At 42.9% G+C, this 21,195-nt stretch overlaps 1 protein-coding gene across 1 annotated transcript in view; it reads left to right on the forward strand.

The window, feature by feature from the left end:
• The window catches only part of LOC126278423 (uncharacterized), a 526,524-nt gene that overhangs the window by 415,620 nt on the left and 89,709 nt on the right, over positions 1–21,195 (forward strand). Inside the window, exon 3 of the mRNA XM_049978538.1 lies at positions 8,819–8,890. Within this exon, the coding sequence (XP_049834495.1) occupies positions 8,819–8,890 (72 nt within the window). The remainder of the gene's footprint in view (positions 1–8,818; positions 8,891–21,195) is intronic.

The following is a 21,195-nucleotide window of genomic DNA, read 5'->3' on the forward strand; positions in this document are numbered from 1 at the left end:
TAGCCTTTGTGTGCTATCACCAGCATTTTCCTCGTTCTGAACAAAATGCAGATACTAGGATCCTGTTAGTGTACACTGAATGAAGAAGAGCCCAACAGTTCGTAAACGGGGAAACGAAGGTTTTCGTCTAGGTTGCGTGTCACTCATTCTGCAAACTGAACACTACTATCTGGAGAGTCCTCGATGAGGTGCTTCCTAAGTCTATGATTTATATGTGGCAACAATGTTCGTTATTGACACACACTTGATGCCAGTTTACTCCCCTCCGTGGCGATTACTGCTCTCTAAAATCTTACTAATGGATTTCAGAACAGCGGTTGACGTTGCCTGGTCCGCAACGGTTTTTGATCGTCCAGTCATCGTTGCGACACAGTCAATTTCACGGAATTTCACCAACCGTTTAACCACCTGTGAGGTAACGGTCGAGTTGTGGCGCCCTGGAAATATTACATGTTCGGAATTGGGGTGGCAGCACAGGACGGTCGTCAAAGCCGGGGCCCGGCAGCAAACACGTGGTGGCAAACGTTAGCCGGACGAGAGGGGTAGCCCCAGCACATGGTCCAGCCGCGTGGCTGTGACGAGGAAGGTGCTTTGCGTCAATGAAAGGGACACGCCGGGAGTGCCAAAGATGGCGGAGTTTGTGAAACCTTAATGGCAGACGTTTCACAGTTCGTATTGAAATTAATAGTAGCCAGATGAATCAAGATAGCCGGCCGCGCGGTTCTAGGCGCTACAGTCTGAAGAAAATTTGAACATGTCTGTATGAATGCCTCAACATAAGACAAAATCACCCTTGCAACGTAAACAAATAGGTAAATTTCAGTTTCAAAAATATCTCAATTCTGTAAAAAAGTTATTCATCACAATGATACAACCAATCCCTTGTCAAGGGGCCATGAAGGATGACCCAGTTTCACAGCATTTAAACCAACATATCTTAGACAAAACAGAAAAAAACAACATCCTTCAAACAGCAATTTTAGTTTGTCTGTGCTGCAGCCTGGTGGTCCCAGTAGAATCAGTATCCTTCATTTCTTCTTACGTAAAATAGTATGATTTACAACTACAAATTTTTCTTGAGGAAGGTGCTTTCTGATGAACACTGCGTCATTGCACTGCAGTCCGTTGACAGAGCGTATGCCCCATTGACAGCGCCAGACGGCAGCAACAGGCAAGGCAGATTCGGACACCACACAGACAGACAAGTTGCATTCTACAACATAAGGGAAAAAAATAAATTTATAGCCAAGCGTGGTGACTCTTGTGAAGACGTCAACCTTTTACTCAACACTAATCTAAGATAGCAAACATTGAAATGAGCAGTCCTTCAGTAAACCCCACATAGCCCAGATTTTGCCTCATATAGACAAACTTTCGGACAAGGAGGTGAAATTTAACTATAGCTAGTCGGTTTCTATTTTTCCTTTTTACAGAACCACAGTGCAAGTGGACAGCGAATTAGTGTTTAATTACACAACTCAAGTTACACAATCACTGGGCTATTAAGAGGCTCGATTACTTAATTAACACCGAATACTGGTATCGTGCTGCGAACAGATTTGAAATTTACAGTTTTTGTGCTGACAGATCTCACAGAACTATAGGAGCTTAGCGTTTCTGACTAGCTTCATGTTAAGACATTTTAAATGGTAAGTGCCTGTCACAACGGCAGAAAACTCATTTACGAGCCCAACAAACTGATTTAGATATACAGGGTGGAAATTTTAAGTTAAAATCCAGAAAAACTCGAAAAATAAGCTTCATACGAAAAAAAGTGTAGAATCCAAAGTTGATTATTTTCGATAGGGACATCTGCTGGTGCTAAAACTAGCCCGCCACTTCAGCCCCCTGGGGATGGGTTGGGAGGCAACTTTAAAATTTCAAATGGGAACCCCCATTTTTAATTGCATAATCAGATTCTACATAGAAAACTACATACATTTTGTCTTAGACATTTGTTTTGATTCTTGGTAGTTGGCGCTGTAATTCAAGAAAATCTATGTTCTCATTTTTGCGTGAAAAACGGTTACGGATAAATAAAAACATACTTATTTACTTCTTAAATTTTGATTCGCTAAAACTAAAACTCTCCCTCTCTCCCCTAGGGTGAGGTTTGAGAGAGGTGAATTGGAGTTTTACGAATGTTGCCCCAGTTATTAATTTTTTCCTTAGATTCGGATACGTATTGTTTTTTTCGTGGTCATGAGGCCACACAAATTTTAATTATCAAACAGATCATCTGAGTAGCTAATTAACTAACCAAAGATCCTACTTACCAACGAGTGAACTCATTAACTAAAAGAGTAAACGAAGTAAAAGACTAATTGAGGAAAAGACTAACCCACTCGCTAACTAAAGATGAATGTATTCCCATTTACGATTTGGTGGTCCTGAAAAGGAACGATTGGTTTCGTTTTATTGTTGATTATTTGCAAGTACTAGCAAGTAAATGATTTTTTTTTGATAATTAGAAGTTGTGTGGCGTCATGACCACGAAACAAACAAAACTTATCCGAATCTACGGAAATAATTATTATTTCGGTTAACATTTGTAAAACTCTAATTCTTCTCTCTCAAACCTCACACTATGGGGAGAGAGGGAGAGTTTTAGTTTTAGCGAATCAAAAATTTACGAAGTAATTAAGTATTTTTTAATTATCCGTGACTACTTTCTACGCAAAAATGAGAACATCGATTTTCTTGAATTACAGCGCCAACTACCAAGAATCAAAACAAATGTTTGAGACAAAATGGAAGTAGTTTTTTTATGTAGAATCTGATTCTGCAATAAAAAATGGGGGATTCCATTTGAAATTTTGACGTTGCCTGCCTCCCACCCCACCCCCCTGGGGCTGGAGTGGCGGGCTAATTTTAACACCAGCAGATGTCCCCCTCGAAAATAATCAACTTTATATTCTATACATTTTTTCCTAAGAAGCTTATTTTTTGAGTTATTCTGATTTGTCAACTTAAAATTTACAAAAATGGCTCTGAGCACTATGGGATTTAACATCTGATGTTATCAGTTCCCTAGAACTTAGAACTACTTAAACCTAACTAACCTAAGGACATCACTCACATCCATGCCCGAGGCAGGATTCGAACCTGCGACCGTAGCGGTCGCGCGGTTCCAGACTGTAGCGCCTAGAACCGTTCGGTCACTCCGGCCGGCTAAAATTTACGCCTGTACATAGCAGTATAGAAGGGCCAGAACTCGGGCACTATTGAACCACAAAGTGAAGTAGTGCTATCACAAGTGCAAGTTTCCAACAGAAAAATAACTGCCAGCAACTTGGTATTTTTGAGCGCGGATCTTCAAACGGCTCACCCTCTAGAAAGGATGCCGTCCGCAACAGTAACATGAGGGTTGGAGATACTGCGAGATGTCACAGGTCAGGACTGCCACACCCAGGCCTAACCGCACACAGTCAGCAACGGTTTCCACTGCGGACGTTAACAATGTCTTCCTAAAAGACAATTTCCATTCCTTCCGAACTGACTATGCGAATGTAGACGAGATGTGGCTCAAATTCAAAGATATAGTAGCAACAGCAATTGAGATATTCATACCTCATAAATTGGTAACAGATGGAACGGATCCCCCGTGGTACACAAAAAAGGTCCGAACGCTGTTGCAGAGGCAACGGAAAAAGCATGCGAAGTTCAGAAGAACGCGAAATCCTGAAGATGGGCTAAAATTTACAGACGCGCGAAATTTGGCACGTACTTCGATGCGAGATGCCTTTAATAGGTTCCACAACGAAACATTGTCTCGAAATTTGGTAGAAAATCCTAAGAAATTCTGGTCGTATGTAAAGTACACAAGCGGCAAGACGCAGTCAATACCTTCGCTGCGCAGTGGCGATGGTACTGTTATCGACGACTGTGCCGCTAAAGCGGAGTTATAGAACACAATTTTCCGAAATTCCTTCACCAGGGAAGACGAATGGAATATTCCAGAATTTGAAACACGAACATCTGCTAGCATGAGTTTGCGAAGCAACTCAAATCGCTTGATGCGGGCAAGTCTTCAGGTCCAGATGGTATACCGATTAGGTTCCTTTCAGATTACGCTGATACTATAGCTCCCTACTTAGCACTCATATACAACCGCTCGCTCACCGATAGATATGTACCTACAGATTGGAAAATTGCGCAGGTCGCACCAGTGTTCAAGAAGGGTAGTAGGAGTAATCCATTTAACTACAGACCTATATCATTGACGTCGGTTTGCAGTAGGGTTTTGGAGCATATACTGTATTCAAACATTATGAATCACCTCGAAGGGAACGATCTATTGACACGTAATCAGCATGGCTTCAGAAAACATGGCTCTTGTGCAATGCAGCTAGCTCTTTATTCGCACGAAGTAATGGCCGCTATCGACAGGGGATCTCAAGTTGATTCCGTATTTCTAGATTTCCGGAAAGCTTTTGACACAGTTCCTCACAAGCGACTTCTAATCAAGCTGCGGAGCTATGGGGTATCGTCTCAGTTGTGCGACTGGATTCGTGATTTCCTGTCAGGAAGGTCGCAGTTCGTAGTAATAGACGGCAAATCATCGAGTAAAACTGAAGTGATATCAGGTGTTCCCCAGGGAAGCGTCCTGGGACCTCTACAGTTCCTGATCTATATAAATGACCTGGGTGACAATCTGAGCAGTTCTCTTAGACTGTTCGCAGATGATGCTGTAATTTACCGTCTAGTAACGTCATCCGAAGACCAGTATCAGCTGCAAAGCGATTTAGAAAAGATTGCTGTATGGTGTGTCAGGTGGCAGTTGACGCTAAATAACGAAAAGTGTGAGATGATCCACATGAGTTCCAAAAGAAATCCGTTGGAATTCGATTACTCGATAAATAGTACAAATTTCAAGGCTGTCAATTCAACTAAGTACCTGGGTGTTAAAATTACGAACAACTTCAGTTGGAAGGACCACATAGATAATATTGTCGGGAAGGCTAGCCAAAGGTTGCGTTTCATTGGCAGGACACTTAGAAGATGCAACAAGTCCACTAAAGAGACAGCTTACACTACACTCGTTCGTCCCCTGTTAGAATATTGCTACGCGGTGTGGGATCCTTACCAGGTGGGATTGACGGAGGACATCGAAAGGGTGCAAAAAAGGGCAGCTCGTTTTGTATTATCGCGTTATAGGGGAGAGAGTGTGGCAGATATGATACACGAGTTGGGATGGAAGTCATTACAGCATAGACGTTTTTCGTCGCGGCGAGACCTTTTTACGAAATTTCAGTCACCAACTTTCTCTTCCGAATGCGAAAATATTTTGTTGAGCCCAACCTACATAGGTAGGAATGATCATCAAAATAAAATAAGAGAAATCAGAGCTCGAACAGAAAGGTTTACGTGTTCGTTTTTCCCGCTCGCTGTTCGGGAGTGGAATTGTAGAGAGATAGTATGATTGTGGTTTGATGAACCCTCTGCCAAGCACTTAAATGTGAATTGCAGAGTAGTCATGTAGATGTAGATGTAGATGTAGAATTACAGTTCCGCTACGCCAACGTGGCCTCGCCGTCCCAACCCACTCAGCTATGTCGCTCCCCGCGTCACGACCAACCAACAGCGGCCATGCACTGCCCCAGTGCTGGCTGCTCTCTCAAGTACCGTAACCGTACCACGCTCGGTATACGAGAGTACGGCCCTCTGTCGAACGTGCTTGTAATTCCCTCCAACCTAGCTGGAAACAGTCCTGTCAACCCGTTTCTTTTTTTCTTTATTGTTATTTTAACAGCTTATTGAAGGTAGGCCGGCAGCGGCAATACTACGCCGCTCTTCGGCCACAGATAGTACAAGCGAAACATAGGAAGACATAGAAAAACAAGACAAAATGATGGACAAAAGACGGCAAACACACTAGGTAAAAAATATGGAGCCGTTCACAGGCGTCGTAAAATTAAAAAAAAAACGTTCAGCACTGGTACATAATCACAGATGACTGAAATGACACACGTGAACGATGGAAAGTGGGCGGTGAAAACACCAAAGCACGAACACGATGGCACACACAAAAGACCTATGATGATGATGATCTCCGTCGCGCAAATGTTCACAGTATGTGTACGAGTCTGGGGACCTGCCAAGGGGAAATGGTGGGGGAGGAGGGAGAGGATAGGGTGTAGATGCCAGTGGCAGAGGAGATGGGAGGGAGAGGAAAGAAGGGAGGGGGTAGGGGAAGCTGTGGGGATAGGAGGGAGGGAGGAAGGGAGGAGGGAGAGAAGGGAGAGAGGGTGCCCTTGGGGAAAAGACACAAGGGGTGGAAGGGGACGATCAAATTTGGTAGGAGGGATAGATGGAGCAGATGAGGGCATCATCAGGGAGGGGGAGTTGGCGGAAGCCACCTTGGGCGAGGGTATGGAGAGTGGAGAGATGGAGAGCATGTGGGATGTGGGAATACAGGCGTGGCAGCAGATGGGGGTGGAAGAGGATGGGAGAGACAATTGGGTGAGGGGGATCAAGTTCACAGGAGGTGTAGAGGAATCGTATCTGTTCGATGAAAAGTGGGAGGTGTGGGAATGGAATGAGGTCATACAGGATCTATGTGGGGGAGTGGAGGCGCATGCGATAGGCGAGGTGGAGTGTATGGCATTCTAGGATTTGAAGGGATTAGTAAGAGGTAGGAGAGGCGGAGATCCAGGCGGGATGGGTGTAGCAGAGGATAGAGTGCATGAAGGATTTATGGATGTGGAGGATGGTGGAGGGGTCCAGACCCCATGACCAGCCAGACCTGCCGACCTTCCAATTGTGAAATTCAGATTCGATTCATATTGTGCATAATAAAAGTTCATGGCTAGAGGTGTAATGTGGCAAAGCACCAAGATGCACTTCTCAGCCGTTGTCGCGAAAATCGACAGTTAAAAGAAACCCTTGCGGTGAAACACTCTCTACTAGTAATAATTTTCTGCTGCGAGGTAGCGCAGCGGTAAGCGCTCGGGTTCGTAATCCGAAGGTCACCGGATCGCCTCCCCTTGTTAGCGCGCTCCTCTTAAACTTCACGAGGCCAAGCAAGCCACGGTAAAGCAAGCTGAGGCGATAAGCCGACACACGACTGGCGCCAGAAATAAAGTGAAGGCTCCACGACTCATCGCTTAATAAGGTGTTAACAAGTTTGACAACGTGTATTGTCATTTGCCAGAAATATTGTTTTGACATCGTTAGCTTTTAACGAAATAAAATGGTGCTCTACTCTAGTCAACTTTTGTAGCTTAATTGCCATTGGACATATACTGGTAGAATCCGCACGGAAAGCTATTACGTGAGGCATAGTGCTGAAGGTCCATCCGAATGTCTTTGACATTCTTCCACTGAGTAAGTAAACATGATGAAACACAGTTTTCTGTAAATTCTTCCAGCTCTCTATCAATCCTGTTTATTAAGGATGTTGTTGATGATTGTAGCTCGGTGAAACGCTGATGCTGCCAATCTAAATGTCACGACTGACGGAAAGTGAAATAGTCGCCGATCTGATTCTTATAGACATGTCTTTGTAGATGGAGCACAACTCTTTCTTAAGATATGCACTACTAAAAATAGCTGAATAGAGTATACAATCATTTCCACTGAATATTGTCTCGTTTATGATTCCTTTGTGGCAAGCCTATAGCTGAATGTAGGCTATCGAACTGGAACGGCCTCCTATCGATAATGAGTAGCGTTTAGTAGTGGGGTTTAAATCAACACACTGTAACCTTCCCGTATATAAAAATTTCAGGGTACAAAATTGACTGAGAATTGAAACTGATAAATTTTGCACGTAAGCAGTGCTACGTCATGGCCCTCTGAAATAAACAAAAATTCTTACCTCATAATGGTGTCGCCAGATAACGCTGTCAATATATTGCTCATAAATGGCACAGCTTAGTGCAATGCTCGCCTATCTACTACTACTGAACAACATTTCTCTGAGATTTGCATTGTCAGAAAAAAACTGACTTTGCTTGTTGATACAGCTGCATAGCTGGTACTCTGATTATTAAACCATACATGACTATGATCTGGGAAAATCTGTAAAATATGTAAATTCAAGTGAATGACTAGTAAAAAATTATGTTCTGGAAAACCTTATTATTGAAAACATTTCTACAGACCATAACATAGAAAACTGAACATTACAAGTCTGACTTAATTAGTGCTGACAAATCATAAAAGATTGGAACAAATGCATATTAACAACTCAGACAAAAAATTTAAGTACACGCACGGCGATGAAGAATTAATAAAGTTTACTTTACACTACATGGCAATGAACTGCGCTGCACCAGCGGCGACTGCTATTGCTCTTACACGGGTAGCAGCTGTGCTGTAGCGGTGAGCTACTACGACTTCTCCGTAACAGCGAGCTATTGCGACTGCTTCATAACAACGAACTATAGCGACTGCTCTGTAGGAGCGAGCGATTATTACTGCTGCCGACACTGCTCTGACCTGCGATTCTATTGCAGTAGAGATGTTTTATATCGCAGGCAGCGCGTGAGAAATATATCGAAATTACATTTGCTCCAGTAGGGTAGTGAACAGTAAATCTCTTACATAATGAACCCCTTACAACACACTTTCCGACTACATGAGACAGTCTGAGTCATAAAGAGACGCACCAAACCTGTTTTGTTTGCTAACGGTGACCAAGGCTATTCGCAGAATCTAATGATTGCAATTAAATGCGTTTTTTTGCTTCATAATGTAGCTCATGACTTACTTAGAAGGTTTCAGCTGTATTATTATTATTATTATTATTATTATTGTCCTATTTCTCTTCGTCGTATCAGTTTCAGATACACAACTTTCGTCTCTTTCGTTTCAGGATCGGTGCGGTGATCGTGTTCTTCCTAGAGATCACGTGGGCCATCACACTCTTCCTGCAGGTGTGCCTCAGGTTGGTTTACATTTTCTAATATTTTTGCTGATAATTTTCGAAATTAATGCCAGGAACGGCAGAGGTCTATTTCATTCTAATGAAAATAGTCAATTTTGATCGCAAATAATGTTTTATTTCATTACTGGTGTCTGGTTTCAGTAGACCATCTACAGAACTGTGGGGGAACCGGTTGGTGACAAGCAGAGACGATATGTAGAGCTGTTACATATGCCGGGAGCTACCAGTCGTCCATTACTGAGTCTAATCTCACATCTGTGGCCTTGGTGGTTTAGTGGGTAGAGCGCTAGATTTCAGTCCTGGAAAACCCGGGTTCAATCCCTGAAAGAGCAGGGCTTTTCACTCATTCCACTCCCTCTAGGAGTACGGGGGATCTTTCCCTGAGGTAAAAGGCGGCCGAGGTGGTGGCGCTGCCACCTGCTTCTTCCCAGTGCTGCGGCGAAGAAAGGCTGTACTTTTCCAGCCAACAGCCCGGTCACGGGCTTGTGCCACATACTTCACGTAAAACTCAAATTTGGCGCATCGTATTTCTTCTCATTTTTTAATGTGTAAAGTAAATGTAGGAAAATATGCAGGATATGGCCTCCTGTATAAACTGAGTATCTTCGGAATTAGAAAATGTATAGCACGGTCATGTTGCAAAAATGGTCCATATTTTGTTTCATATCTTACTTTCGAAATTCATTTTATGTTATGAAATTTGAGACAGTATTTCGTTTTCCCACACAATTCTCTACGATTTATAACTTCTTGTGTACTAAAATGAAGACCGGGCCTAGTAATCATCACCGATTTCGTTCATATTTGTATTGCAGCCAGAGCTTGGCCAAAAGCGAAAGTGGCAGATGTGCGTGTCACCGATGCTCAAGCGTTCAGAAAAAAGAGCACTTTTGATAACAGTTGGGCGATACATTAGGCATTTGTGTTAGCGTATTTTCCAGGCAGCGATTGGCGCTGCGGGAAGAGTGCGGTATGGTAAGTACAAGGCCTTGGTATAGAACCCCAAGGCGGAAATTTTAATTGTTTGTTTTCGATTTTCACATTACCTACATGGCAAATAAACGGGGCTGAAGCTCAATGTATTGTATCTGATGTGCTGGAATTAGAGTTGTAAAACTGCCCTAGGCTCTCATAAGCAAGCGTAGTCTATGGCAGTTTTCCTATTATCCTTGGTCTGTATTTGATTATGCTTGTCTATACCAGTATCTTTGGCGCTTCAGTGTATAAAGGGCCTCATAAAATACGTAGCATTTTCGTTCTACGTATTTATCCTCCTGTCTGTTACTTAAAAATAAACAGTATTTATAGCGTAATTGAAACTGTCAATAATTAAATAAGATTTTATTCGAGAATTGTTGTTTTGTAACATGAAACAGAGAGAGGTTACACTAAAAATAAAAGACAATACCGGTTTACCACATAGCGCTAGAAATCGTACTTTCCTCAAAAACCAGGAAAATTAAAAAATAAAATAGCAAAACAACAAAAAAATGAAATACCGCTTCAATATATCGTCGAGCTTATGTAAAATTTGTTTCTGTTATTCATAAACAACTTTCACTCGTAGCAATGATAACAGAAAGATTTTGCTTCTGATCTTGATGAATAACATTCTATTAAGCTCTACATTTTAACAATAAAAGTAATTTTTGTGGTTACATAAAAGCGCAGAAGTTACGCGATCAACTAATTTTTATTACTTAAGAATTCCAATTTATATTTTGTAAGGATATAATATACACAATGTTACCAATACTGCAACTAATCTTACCATTTATTACGTCAGTTATGTACGGTAGCAAGATTACCGAACCGTAGTTTTTGTAGACCGCAACCCCTATGTGCAGGACAACAAATTTCTAGTGTTGACTCGTTGGTGGGACAAATAAATCCAGTTACACGACGATATTTTTCAAAAAGAAGAAGAAGGACTACTATCTGGAAGTATTAAAGTGATTCCCCTCAAATGCACTCCACTGGTGCAGACGTCGTCTATTTTTATCATCAGCTGAAGGATTTGATCTAAACCTTCCAAACTGCTCACATGCCGAGAAGATTGCATCAAAGTACGTTCCGTTGTACATCACCAGACCCAGACCCATATAACTGACCTCAGTTTGCAGTAGGATTTTGGAGCATATACTGTACTCGAACATTATGAATCACCTTGAAGAAAATGACTTATTGATACATAACCAACACGGATTCAGAAAATATCGTTCTTGTGCAGCACAGCTAGCTCTTTATTCCCATGAAGTAATGAGTGCTGTCGACAAGGGATCTCAGATCTATTCCATATTCCTAGATTTCCAGAAGGCTTTTGATACCGTTCCCCACAAGCGACTATTGATCATATTGCGTGCATAAGGAGTATCGTCTCAGTGGTGTAACTGGATTGGTGATTTCTTCTCAGAGAGGCCACAGTTTTTAGTGATAGGCGGTAAATCATCGAGTAGAACAGAAGTGGTATCTGGCGTTCAGCAATATAGTGTCATAGACCCTCTGCTGTTCCTCATTTACATAAATGATCTAGGTGATAATATGAGCAGCCCCCATAAATTATTTGCACATGATGCTGTAATTTACAGTCTAGTAAAATCCTCAGAAGACCAATTCCAATTACAAAATGATCTAGAGAGAATTTCTGAGTGGTGCGAAAATTGGCAATTAGCACTAAACAATGAAAAGTGAGAGGTAATCCACATGGTTGCAAAAAGAAATCCGATTACTTTTGTGTATACGATAAACTGGAAAGACTACATAGATAATATTGTGGGGAAGGCGACACAAAGACTGCGATTTGTTGGCAGAACACTTAGAAGATGCGACAAACCCACCAAAGAGACAGCCTACATTACACTTGTCCGCCCTCTGTTGCAATATTGCTGCGCGGCACTTGTCCGCCCTTTGTTGGAATATTGCTGCGCGGTGTGGGATCCTTACCAGATAGGATTGACGGAGGACACCCAAAAAGTGCAAAGAAGGGCAGCTCGTTTCGTGTTATGGGGCAGTAGGGTGAGTGAGTCACTCTCTTCTGACTAGCTTGATGCGGCCCGCCACGAATTCCTCTCCTGTGCCAACCTCTTCATCTCAGAGTAGCACTTGCAGCATACGTCCTCAATTATTTGCTGGATGTAGTCCAATCTCTGTCTTGCTCTACAGTTTTTGCTCTCTACAGCTCCCTCTAGTACCATGGAAGTCATTCCCTGATGTCTCAACAGATATCGTTTCATCCCGTCCCTTCTCCGTATCAGTGTTTTCCACATACCAATTCTGTGCAGAAGCTCCTCATTCCTTACCTTATCAGTCATCAGTCCACCTAATTTTCAACATTCGTCTGCAGCACGGCATCTGAAACGTTTCGATTCTCTTCTGTTCTGGTTGTAACACAATCCATGTTTCAATAGCAAACACCGCTGTGCTCCAAACATACATTCCCAGAAATTTCTTCCTGAAATTAAGTCCTATGTTTTACACTAGTACACTTCTCTTGGCCAGGAATGCCCTTTTCGCTAGTGCTACTTCTGCTTTTGATGGCTTGCTAGCTCCGCCAATCATTGGTTATTTTGCTGCCTAGGTAGTAGAATTCCTAAATTTCATCTACTTGGCGGCCATCAATCCAGATGTTAAGTTTCTCGCTGCTATCATTTCTGCTACTTCTCATTACTTTCGTCTTTCTTTAACTTATTCTCAATCCATATTCTATACTCAGTAAATTGTTTATTCTATTCAGCACGTCGTGTTTCTTAACTTTCCCTCAGGATAGCAATGTCATCAGCGAATCGTATCATTGATATCCTTAGATCTTGAATTTTAATTCAATTCTTGAACCATTCTATTATTTCCATCATGCTTCTTCGATAAATGGATTGAACATCCCTGTCTCATGTCCTTTTAAATCCGAGTACTTCGTTCTTGGTCGTCCTCACTTACTATTGCCTTTTGGCTCCTGTACATTGTATAGAACCCATCTGTCCCTTTAGCTTTCCCATATTTTTCTCAGAATTTCGAGCACCTTGCACCATTTTAGACAGACGAACGCTTTATCCAGGTAAATGAATCCTATGAACGTGTCTTGATTTTTCTTTAGTCTTGCTTCCATTATTAACGCAAACCTCAGAATTGCCTCTGGTGCCTTTCCCATTCCCAAAGCCAAAGTGATCGTCATTTAACACATCCTCAATTTTCTCTTCAAGTCTTCTGTATATTATTGTTGTCAGCAACTTGGATGCCTGAGCTGTTAAACTGTTTGTGCGATAATTCTCGCAATTGTTAGCTCTTGCTGTCTTCGGTATTGTGTGGATGATATTTTTCCGAAAGTCATAAGGTATGTCGCCAGATTGATACATTCTACACACCAACGGGAATAGTGGTTTTGTTGTCACTTCCCCCAACGATTTTAGAAATTCAGACGAAATGTTATTTTATAGCGTCTGCCTTATTTGATCTTAAGTCCTCCAAAGCTCTCTCGCCGACCGTTCTGGCCGAGCGGTTCAGACGCTTCAGTCCGGAACCGCGCTGCTGCTACGGTTACAGGTTCGAATCCTGCATCGGGCATGGACGCGTGTGGTGTCCTTAGGTTGGTTAGGTTTAGGTAGTTCTAAGTCTAGGGGACTGATGACCTCAGATGTTAAGTCCCATAGTGCTTAGAGCCATTGAACCATCCAAAGCTCTCTTAAATTTTGATTCTAATACTCGATCCTCTATCTCTTCTAAATCGACTGCCGTTTCTTCTTCTACCACATTTGGCAAGTCTTCCCCTATACAGAGGCCTTCAATGTACTCTTTCCACCTATCCGCTAACCCCTGTGCATTTAGCAGTGGAATTCCCATTGCACTCTTAATGCTACCACCCTTGCTGTTAACTTCACCGTAAGTAGTTTTGACTTTGCTACATGACTTTTCTATATGACTTTTCTATCCGTCGATTCAGTCCTTCCGATAATACTTAATTTTTCGAAATTTTTGGCAAATTTTCACGCAGCCATTTCTGCCTGTTCATATCATTTCTCACCAACTCCTTTTTTGTAGTCTCCTGAATTTCCCTTCTCATTCCTTTTCAACTGAACTGCCTACTAAGCTGTTCCTTATCACAATATCTATAGCCATAGAGAACTTCAAGCGGATTTCTTCATTCCATAGTACTTCTTTGCTTATTGATTCTTCCTGACTAATCTATTATCTTCAGTCTACTCTTCATCACTACAGAATTGTGATTTGAGTCTATATCTGCTTCTACATCGCGAGAAATGTCGGTCTCCTCCCAGGAGACAGACTTGTCTCCCGACCGGTTCAGTGGAATATTAACAGAGTGGCCTCTCATGTCGCGACAGACACAAAAAGGGAGGCAACCGCATCAAAAGCAGGCGGGAAGACTGTCTGTGTGTGGAGGTGGACGCTGACTGGAGATGGAGGGGAGGAAGGACGCCGCGTCTTCAGGCGTCAGAGGACAGCGCACCGTGGGTGGCAGGGTCGTCATTCTGTGTGCAGTTCCAACGGAGGCAGTCATCAGAATGGGAACGGTGTTGTCTCCTCCGTTTCCTCCGTGACCGTTGCTTCCTAACATGCTGTTCCATGTCGGATGGCGGGCGTCCGACATGTGGCCGGAAGGCAGAAAAGCGGAGGTCGGTACAGCTCCATGATCAACAACCTGGGGTCAAGACAGAGAGCTGTACCTGCTGACGGTCATCGTTCATTTGTATTGTCTCCGGCAGGAGTGCGGGAGTGAAAGGGAAAACGTCCACTGCGTCCTCGAGAGGAGTTGACGCCGGTACCGATTGAGTAAGAGGGGGCTTAGCAGGAGCCTAAGACTAACACAATGGGCGCCGCAGGAAGAGCAGCCACTCCGATCGGCGTCTGAGACATTAAAAAAAATGGTTCCAATGGCTCTGAGCACTATGGGACTCAACATCTTAGATCATAAGTCCCCTAGAATTTAGTACTACGTAATCCTAACTAACCTAAGGACATCACACACACCCATGCCCGAGGCAGGATTCGAACCTGCGACCGTAGCAGCCCCGCGGTTCCGGATTGCAGCGCCTGAACCGCACGGCCACCGCGGCCGGCTGAGACATTCAGAACGGACATGGCCTTTCCGGCCACAACATGAACAGGTGCGCTGCTGGCCATCGTACATGACAATATTCCTACAGCCGATAATAACCAAGTAGGAAGGCACGTGTTTGTGAAGTTCACTTTTTATCTGAGAGACACCATTGAAGACGCAATATGCTTCAAACGTCTTCCACGTTTCACCAAGGTGACTGAAGATGTTGCCGTTAGGTTTAAAGGCGGCCACCACAAGTCCCACGATAGCTCAAATGGGAATTGGAAAGTCCGCAGTGTACGGAGGCCAAAACCAGCATGATCAACCGCGACAGTCCCTATGTGTCTGTATCGGAACTTCAGAGCGTTAGCATGGCGCCGCACAACGTCGGCGCACAGGCCATTCGTCAGCATTATGTGACCAGTGAGGATCGAATTTTGCTGTAGAAATTGGTAATATTTCATAGCTCTAACTACTGGATATCAGCTGTTTTAAATTACTATTTTAATATGTCTCTCTTAATTAATTATTGTAATCCTCTTCATTACACTGTACTGCCACCTGGTGGCCGTTTTGTTAAGGTGTGGGCCCAGATACAAAGTATCAGTCAGTCTGTTTGCTACTTTGATCCGGTAAACGTTGGCTGACACCGTGGACGGGGATGATGACAGTATCTCATGTCATATACGCCAAAGACGTTTGTGCAGTACACTCGTACTTGCGAGTTTTTGTACACAGACATTGTGGCTGCTATTCTGATCTACATCTACATCCATACTGCGCAAGCCACCTGACGGTGTGTGGTGGAGGGTACCTTGAGTACCTCTACCGGTTATCCCTTCTATTCCAGTCTCGTATTGTTCGTGCAAATAAATATTGTCGGTATGCCTCTGTATGGGCTCTAATCTCTCTGATTTCATCCTCATGGTCTCTTCGCGAGATAGGCGTAGGAAGGAACAATATACTGCTTGACCCCTCGGTGAAGGTATGTTCTCGAAACTTCAACAAAAGCCCGTACCGAGCTACTGAGCGTCTCTCCTGCAGAGTCTTCCACTCTCCGTAACGCTTTCGCGAATACTAAATGATCCTGTAACGAAGCTCGCTGCGCTCCGTTGGATCTTCTCTATCTCTTCTATCAACCGTATCTGGTACGGAGCCCAAACTGGTGAGCAGTATTCAAGCAGTGGGCGAATAAGTGTACTGTAACCTACTTCCTTTGTTTTCGGATTGCATTTCCTTAGGATTCTTCCAATGAATCTCAGTCTGGCATCTGCTTTACCGACGGTACAACTTTATATGATCATTCCATTTTAAATCACTCCTAATGCGTACTCCCAGATAATTTATGGAATTAACTGCTTCCAGTTGCTGACCTGCTATATTGTAGCTAAATGATAAGGTATCTTTCTTTCTATGTATTCGCATCACATTACACTTGTCTACATTGAGATTCAATTGACATTCCCTGCACCATGCGTCAGTTCGCTGCAGATCCTCCTGCATTTCAGTACAATTTTCCACTGTTACAACCTCTCGATATACGTCAGCATCATCCGCAAAGAGCCTCAGTGAACTTCCGATGTTATCCACAAGGTCATTTATGTATATTGTGAATAGCAACGGTCCTACGACACACCTGAAACCACTCTTACTTCAGAAGACTTCTCTCCATTGAGAATGACATGCTGCGTTCTGTTATCTAGGAACTCTTCAGTACAATCACACTATTGGTCTGATAGTCCATACGCTCATACTTTGTTCATTAAACGACTGTGGGGAACTGCATCGAACGCTTTGCGGAAGTCAAGAAACATGGCATCTACCTGGGAACCCGTGCTTATGGCCCTCTGAGTCTCGTGGACGAATAGCACGAGTTGGGTTTCACACGATCATCTTTTTCGAAACCCATGTTCATTCCTACAGAGTAGATTTGTAGTCTCCAGAAAAGTAATTATACTCGAACATAATACGTGTTCCAAAATTCTACAACTGATCGACGTTAGAGATATAGGTCTATAGTTCTGCACATCTTTTCGACGTCCCTTCTTGAAAACGGCGATGATGCCGTTAACTTTGACACTGTGTCGGGCATGATGAGCGTATCTCGTTGCTTATACGACAGAAGGTGTTTCTCATGTGTGCTGTAAATACCACTGTAAGTTATGTTTTTCACTATAAATTTGTTGCAAGTAGTTTCCTGCCATTGACGTTTGATCCTATCCATATGTGTTTACATTATTTGCAGTGTCAGTTCCTTAAGGATGTTAGAATTATAACGACAAAGTCCCGCAGTTTGTATTCTGGAATGCACTCTTAACAGCTATTGCATAATTGTTTTTGGTCAGTGCCTTTGTATTCCGAAAGAGTTTTTACTTGTAAACTTATTAAAATTTCCATATCTGAAGTTGACCCTTCAAACGCTTGAAACCAAGTATCAGTTTTGCGATCTTCGTCAAATAAAGATTTTTAACAAAATCTGTAACAGACAAATAAATAACAAATTGAAACATGGTACTTAGGGAAAGCAGGAAAAAGTGTGGACGGGCCCTAAGCAGCTACTGTTGGTTGCAGAGTAAACACGTACACTTTATTCAAAGAAAAGATTTTTTAAAAACAATAATTAAAAAAAGGGACTGTAACACGAGCTACACTGACGGCTGAAGGCCTTATTAAGAAAGAATTGAAAATTATTTGTTGGCTGAAGGCCACAAGCAATACTTCAGAACAATTAACAGCTGAAGGCCTGAATTACAAATGAGGAAGACATTACACGTTAAAAATACCAAAATTATTTTTAAAACAACCAAATAAAAAAATTGACTAACACGAGCTGCACTAACAGCTGAAGGCCTTATTAAGAAGAATTCAAAAGTATTTGTCGGCTGAAGGCCACAAGCAATAGGAATGATTTAAACACAATATTCTTTTTTAAACAATTAACACAATCAGACCAAATAAAGAAGGGAGTGACCCACTGAAGTGCTCCAAGGATCGACCTGGAAAAGTCCCTCAAACGTAGGTAAGGTGAGACTGACAGCCCAGTGTTCTACTCACTTAACAGGGCGGCAACACAACCCAGTCACAGTTAAGCCCAAGACCAGCACTCTCGCAGAATCTACCTAGCGTCCGAAGCCCAATGCACGATAGAATAACCCATGCCAGGCAGACGAGCGGACTATTCTCTTGACGTCGTAGAACGACAAACATTATACAAGAGAACATGTTAAAATGCAAAAATAATCGTCCCAGTATGAATCGGAAACTAACAGCTTGCTACAATGAGATCACTTCGGCGGACGGGCACACACACAATCGTGGCGATTTCATTACTCGGATTTAATGATCCATTCAACTTAGGACTAGCTGAATCCGGTCCTTGGCGTGGTCATGCACTCTCGCGACCACATCCTTCTATCGGGTAGTGCTTGTATTGCCAGCTGTTCTGGCGAGTCCTCGGGCTGTGCGGACCTCACTGGTGCTCAACACCTCACTGGTCCTCCGTCCCAACCGAACACCGACAACGGCGACACGGAAATACTAGAGGTCGCTCCAAAAATAGTATCACAGTACTCGCTATCGATAAACGCAGCTGCTGCCACTCACGGACAGACAAAGCGAGCAAACGTAGTGGCGCCAGTGAACGGACGCCGTATTCCTTGACTTCCGGAAAGCGTTTGACTCGGTGCCCCACTGCAGACTCCTAACTAAGGTACGAGCATATGGGATTGGTTCCCCAATATGTGAGTGGCTCTAAGACTTCTTAAGTAATAGAACCCAGTACGTTGTCCTAATCGGGTAATATCAACAGCAGCAGAAAATGGTATAACAGGTGTAGGATTCGTTATGAATAGAAAGGTAGGGCAGAGGGTGTGTTACTGTGAACAGTCCAGTGACCGGGTTGTTCTAATCAGAATCGACAACAGACCAACACCGACAACGATAGTTCAGGTATACATACCGACGTCGCAGGCTGAAGATGAACAGATAGAGAAAGTGTATGAGGATATTGAAAGTAATGCAGTATGTAAAGGGGGACGAAAATCTAATAGTCATGGGCGACAGGAATGCAGTTGTAGCCGGCCGCGGTGGTCTCGCGGTTCTAGGCGCGCAGTCCGGAACCGTGGGACTGCTACGGTCGCAGGTTCGAATCCTGCCTCGGGCATGGATGTGTGTGATGTCCTTAGGTTAGTTAGGTTTAAGTAGTTCTAAGTTCTAGGGGACTAATGACCACAGCTGTTGAGTCCCATAGTGCTCAGAGCCATTTGAACCAATGCAGTTGTAGGGGAAGGAGTAGAATAAAAGGTTACAGGAGAATATGGGCTTGGGACAAGGAATGAAAGAGGAGAAAGACTAATTGAGTTCTGTAACAAGTTTCAGCTAGTAATAGCGAATACCCTGTTCAAGAATCACAAGAGGAGGAGGTATGCTTGGAAAAGGCCGGGAGATACGGGAAGATTTCAATTAGATTACATCATGGTCAGACAGAGATTCCGAAATTAGATACTGGATTGTAAGGCGTACCCAGGAGCAGATATAGATTCAGATCACAATATAGTAGTTATGAAGAGTAGGCTGAAGTTCAAGACATTAGTCAGGAAGAATCAATACGCTAAGAAGTGGGATGCGGAAGTTCTAGGGAATGACGAGATACGTTTGAAGTTCTCTAACGCTATAGATACAGCAATAAGGAATAGCGCAGTAGGCAACACAGTTGAAGAGGAATGGACGTCTCTAAAAAGGGCCATCACAGAAGTTGGGAAGGAAAACATAGGTACAAAGAAGGTAGCTGGGAAGAAACCATGGGTAACAGAGGAAATACTTCAGTTGATTGATGAAAGGAGGAAGTACAAACATGTTCCGGGAAAATCAGGAATACAGAAATAGAAGTCGCTGAGGAATGAAATAAATAGGAAGTGCAGGGAAGCCAAGACGAAATGGCTGCAGGAAAAATGTGAAGACATCGAAAAAGATATGATTGTCGGAAGGAGAGACTCAGCATACAGGAAAGTCAAAACAACCTTTGGTGACATTAAAAGCAACGGTGGCAACATTAAGAGTGCAATGGGAATTCCATTGTTAAATGCAGAGGAGAGAGCAGATAGGTGGAAAGAATACATTGAATGCCTCTATGAAGGTGAAGATTTGTCTGATGTGATAGAAGAAGAAACAGGAGTCGATTTAGAAGAGATAGGGGATCTAGTATTAGAATCGGAATTTAAAAGAGCTTTGGAGGACTTACGGTCAAATAAGGCAGAAGGGATAGATAACATTCCATCAGAATTTCTAAAATCATTAGGGGAAGTGGCAACAAAACGACTATTCACGTTGGTGTGTAGAATATATGAGTCTGGCGACATACCATCTGACTTTCGGAAAAGCATCATCCACACAATTCCGAAGACGGCAAGAGCTGACAAGTGCGATAATTATCGCACAATCAGCTTAACAGCTCATGCATCGAAGCTGCTTACAAGAATAATATACAGAAGAATGGAAAAGAAAATTGAGAATGCGCTAGGTTACGATCAGTTTGGCTTTAGGAAAAGTAAAGGCACGAGAGAGGCAATTCTGATATTACGGCTAATAATGGAAGCAAGGCTAAAGAAAAATCAAGACACGTTCATAGGATTTGTCGACCTGGAAAAAGCGTTCGACAATATAAAATGGTGCAAGCTCTTCAAGATTCTGAAAAAAGTAGGGGTAAGCTATAGGGAGAGACGGGTCATATACAATATGTACAACAACCAAGAGGGAATAATAAGAGTGGACGATCAAGAACGAAGTGCTCGTATTAAGAAGGGAGTAAGACAAGGCTGTAGCCTTTCGCCCCTACTCTTCAATCTGTACATCGAGGAAGCAATGAGGGAAATAAAGGAAAGGTTCAGGAGTGGAATTAAAATACAAGGTGAAAGGATATCAATGATACGATTCGCTGATGACATTGCTATCCTGAGTGAAAGTGAAGAAGAATTAAATGATCTGCTGAACGGAATGAACAGTCTAATGAGTACACAGTATGGTTTGAGAGTAAATCGGAGAAAGACGAAGGTAATGAGAAGTAGTAGAAATGAGAACAGCGAGTAACTTAACATCAGGATTGATGGTCACGAAGTCAATGAAGTTAAGGAATTCAGCTACCTAGGCAGTAAAATAACCAATGACGGACGGAGCAAGGAGGACATCAAAAGCAGACTCGCTATGGCAAAAAAGGCATTTCTGGCCAAGAGAAGTCTACTAATATCAAATACCGGCCTTA

This window comes from Schistocerca gregaria, chromosome 1, assembly GCF_023897955.1.
Source record: "Schistocerca gregaria isolate iqSchGreg1 chromosome 1, iqSchGreg1.2, whole genome shotgun sequence".
NCBI lineage: Eukaryota > Metazoa > Arthropoda > Insecta > Orthoptera > Acrididae > Schistocerca > Schistocerca gregaria.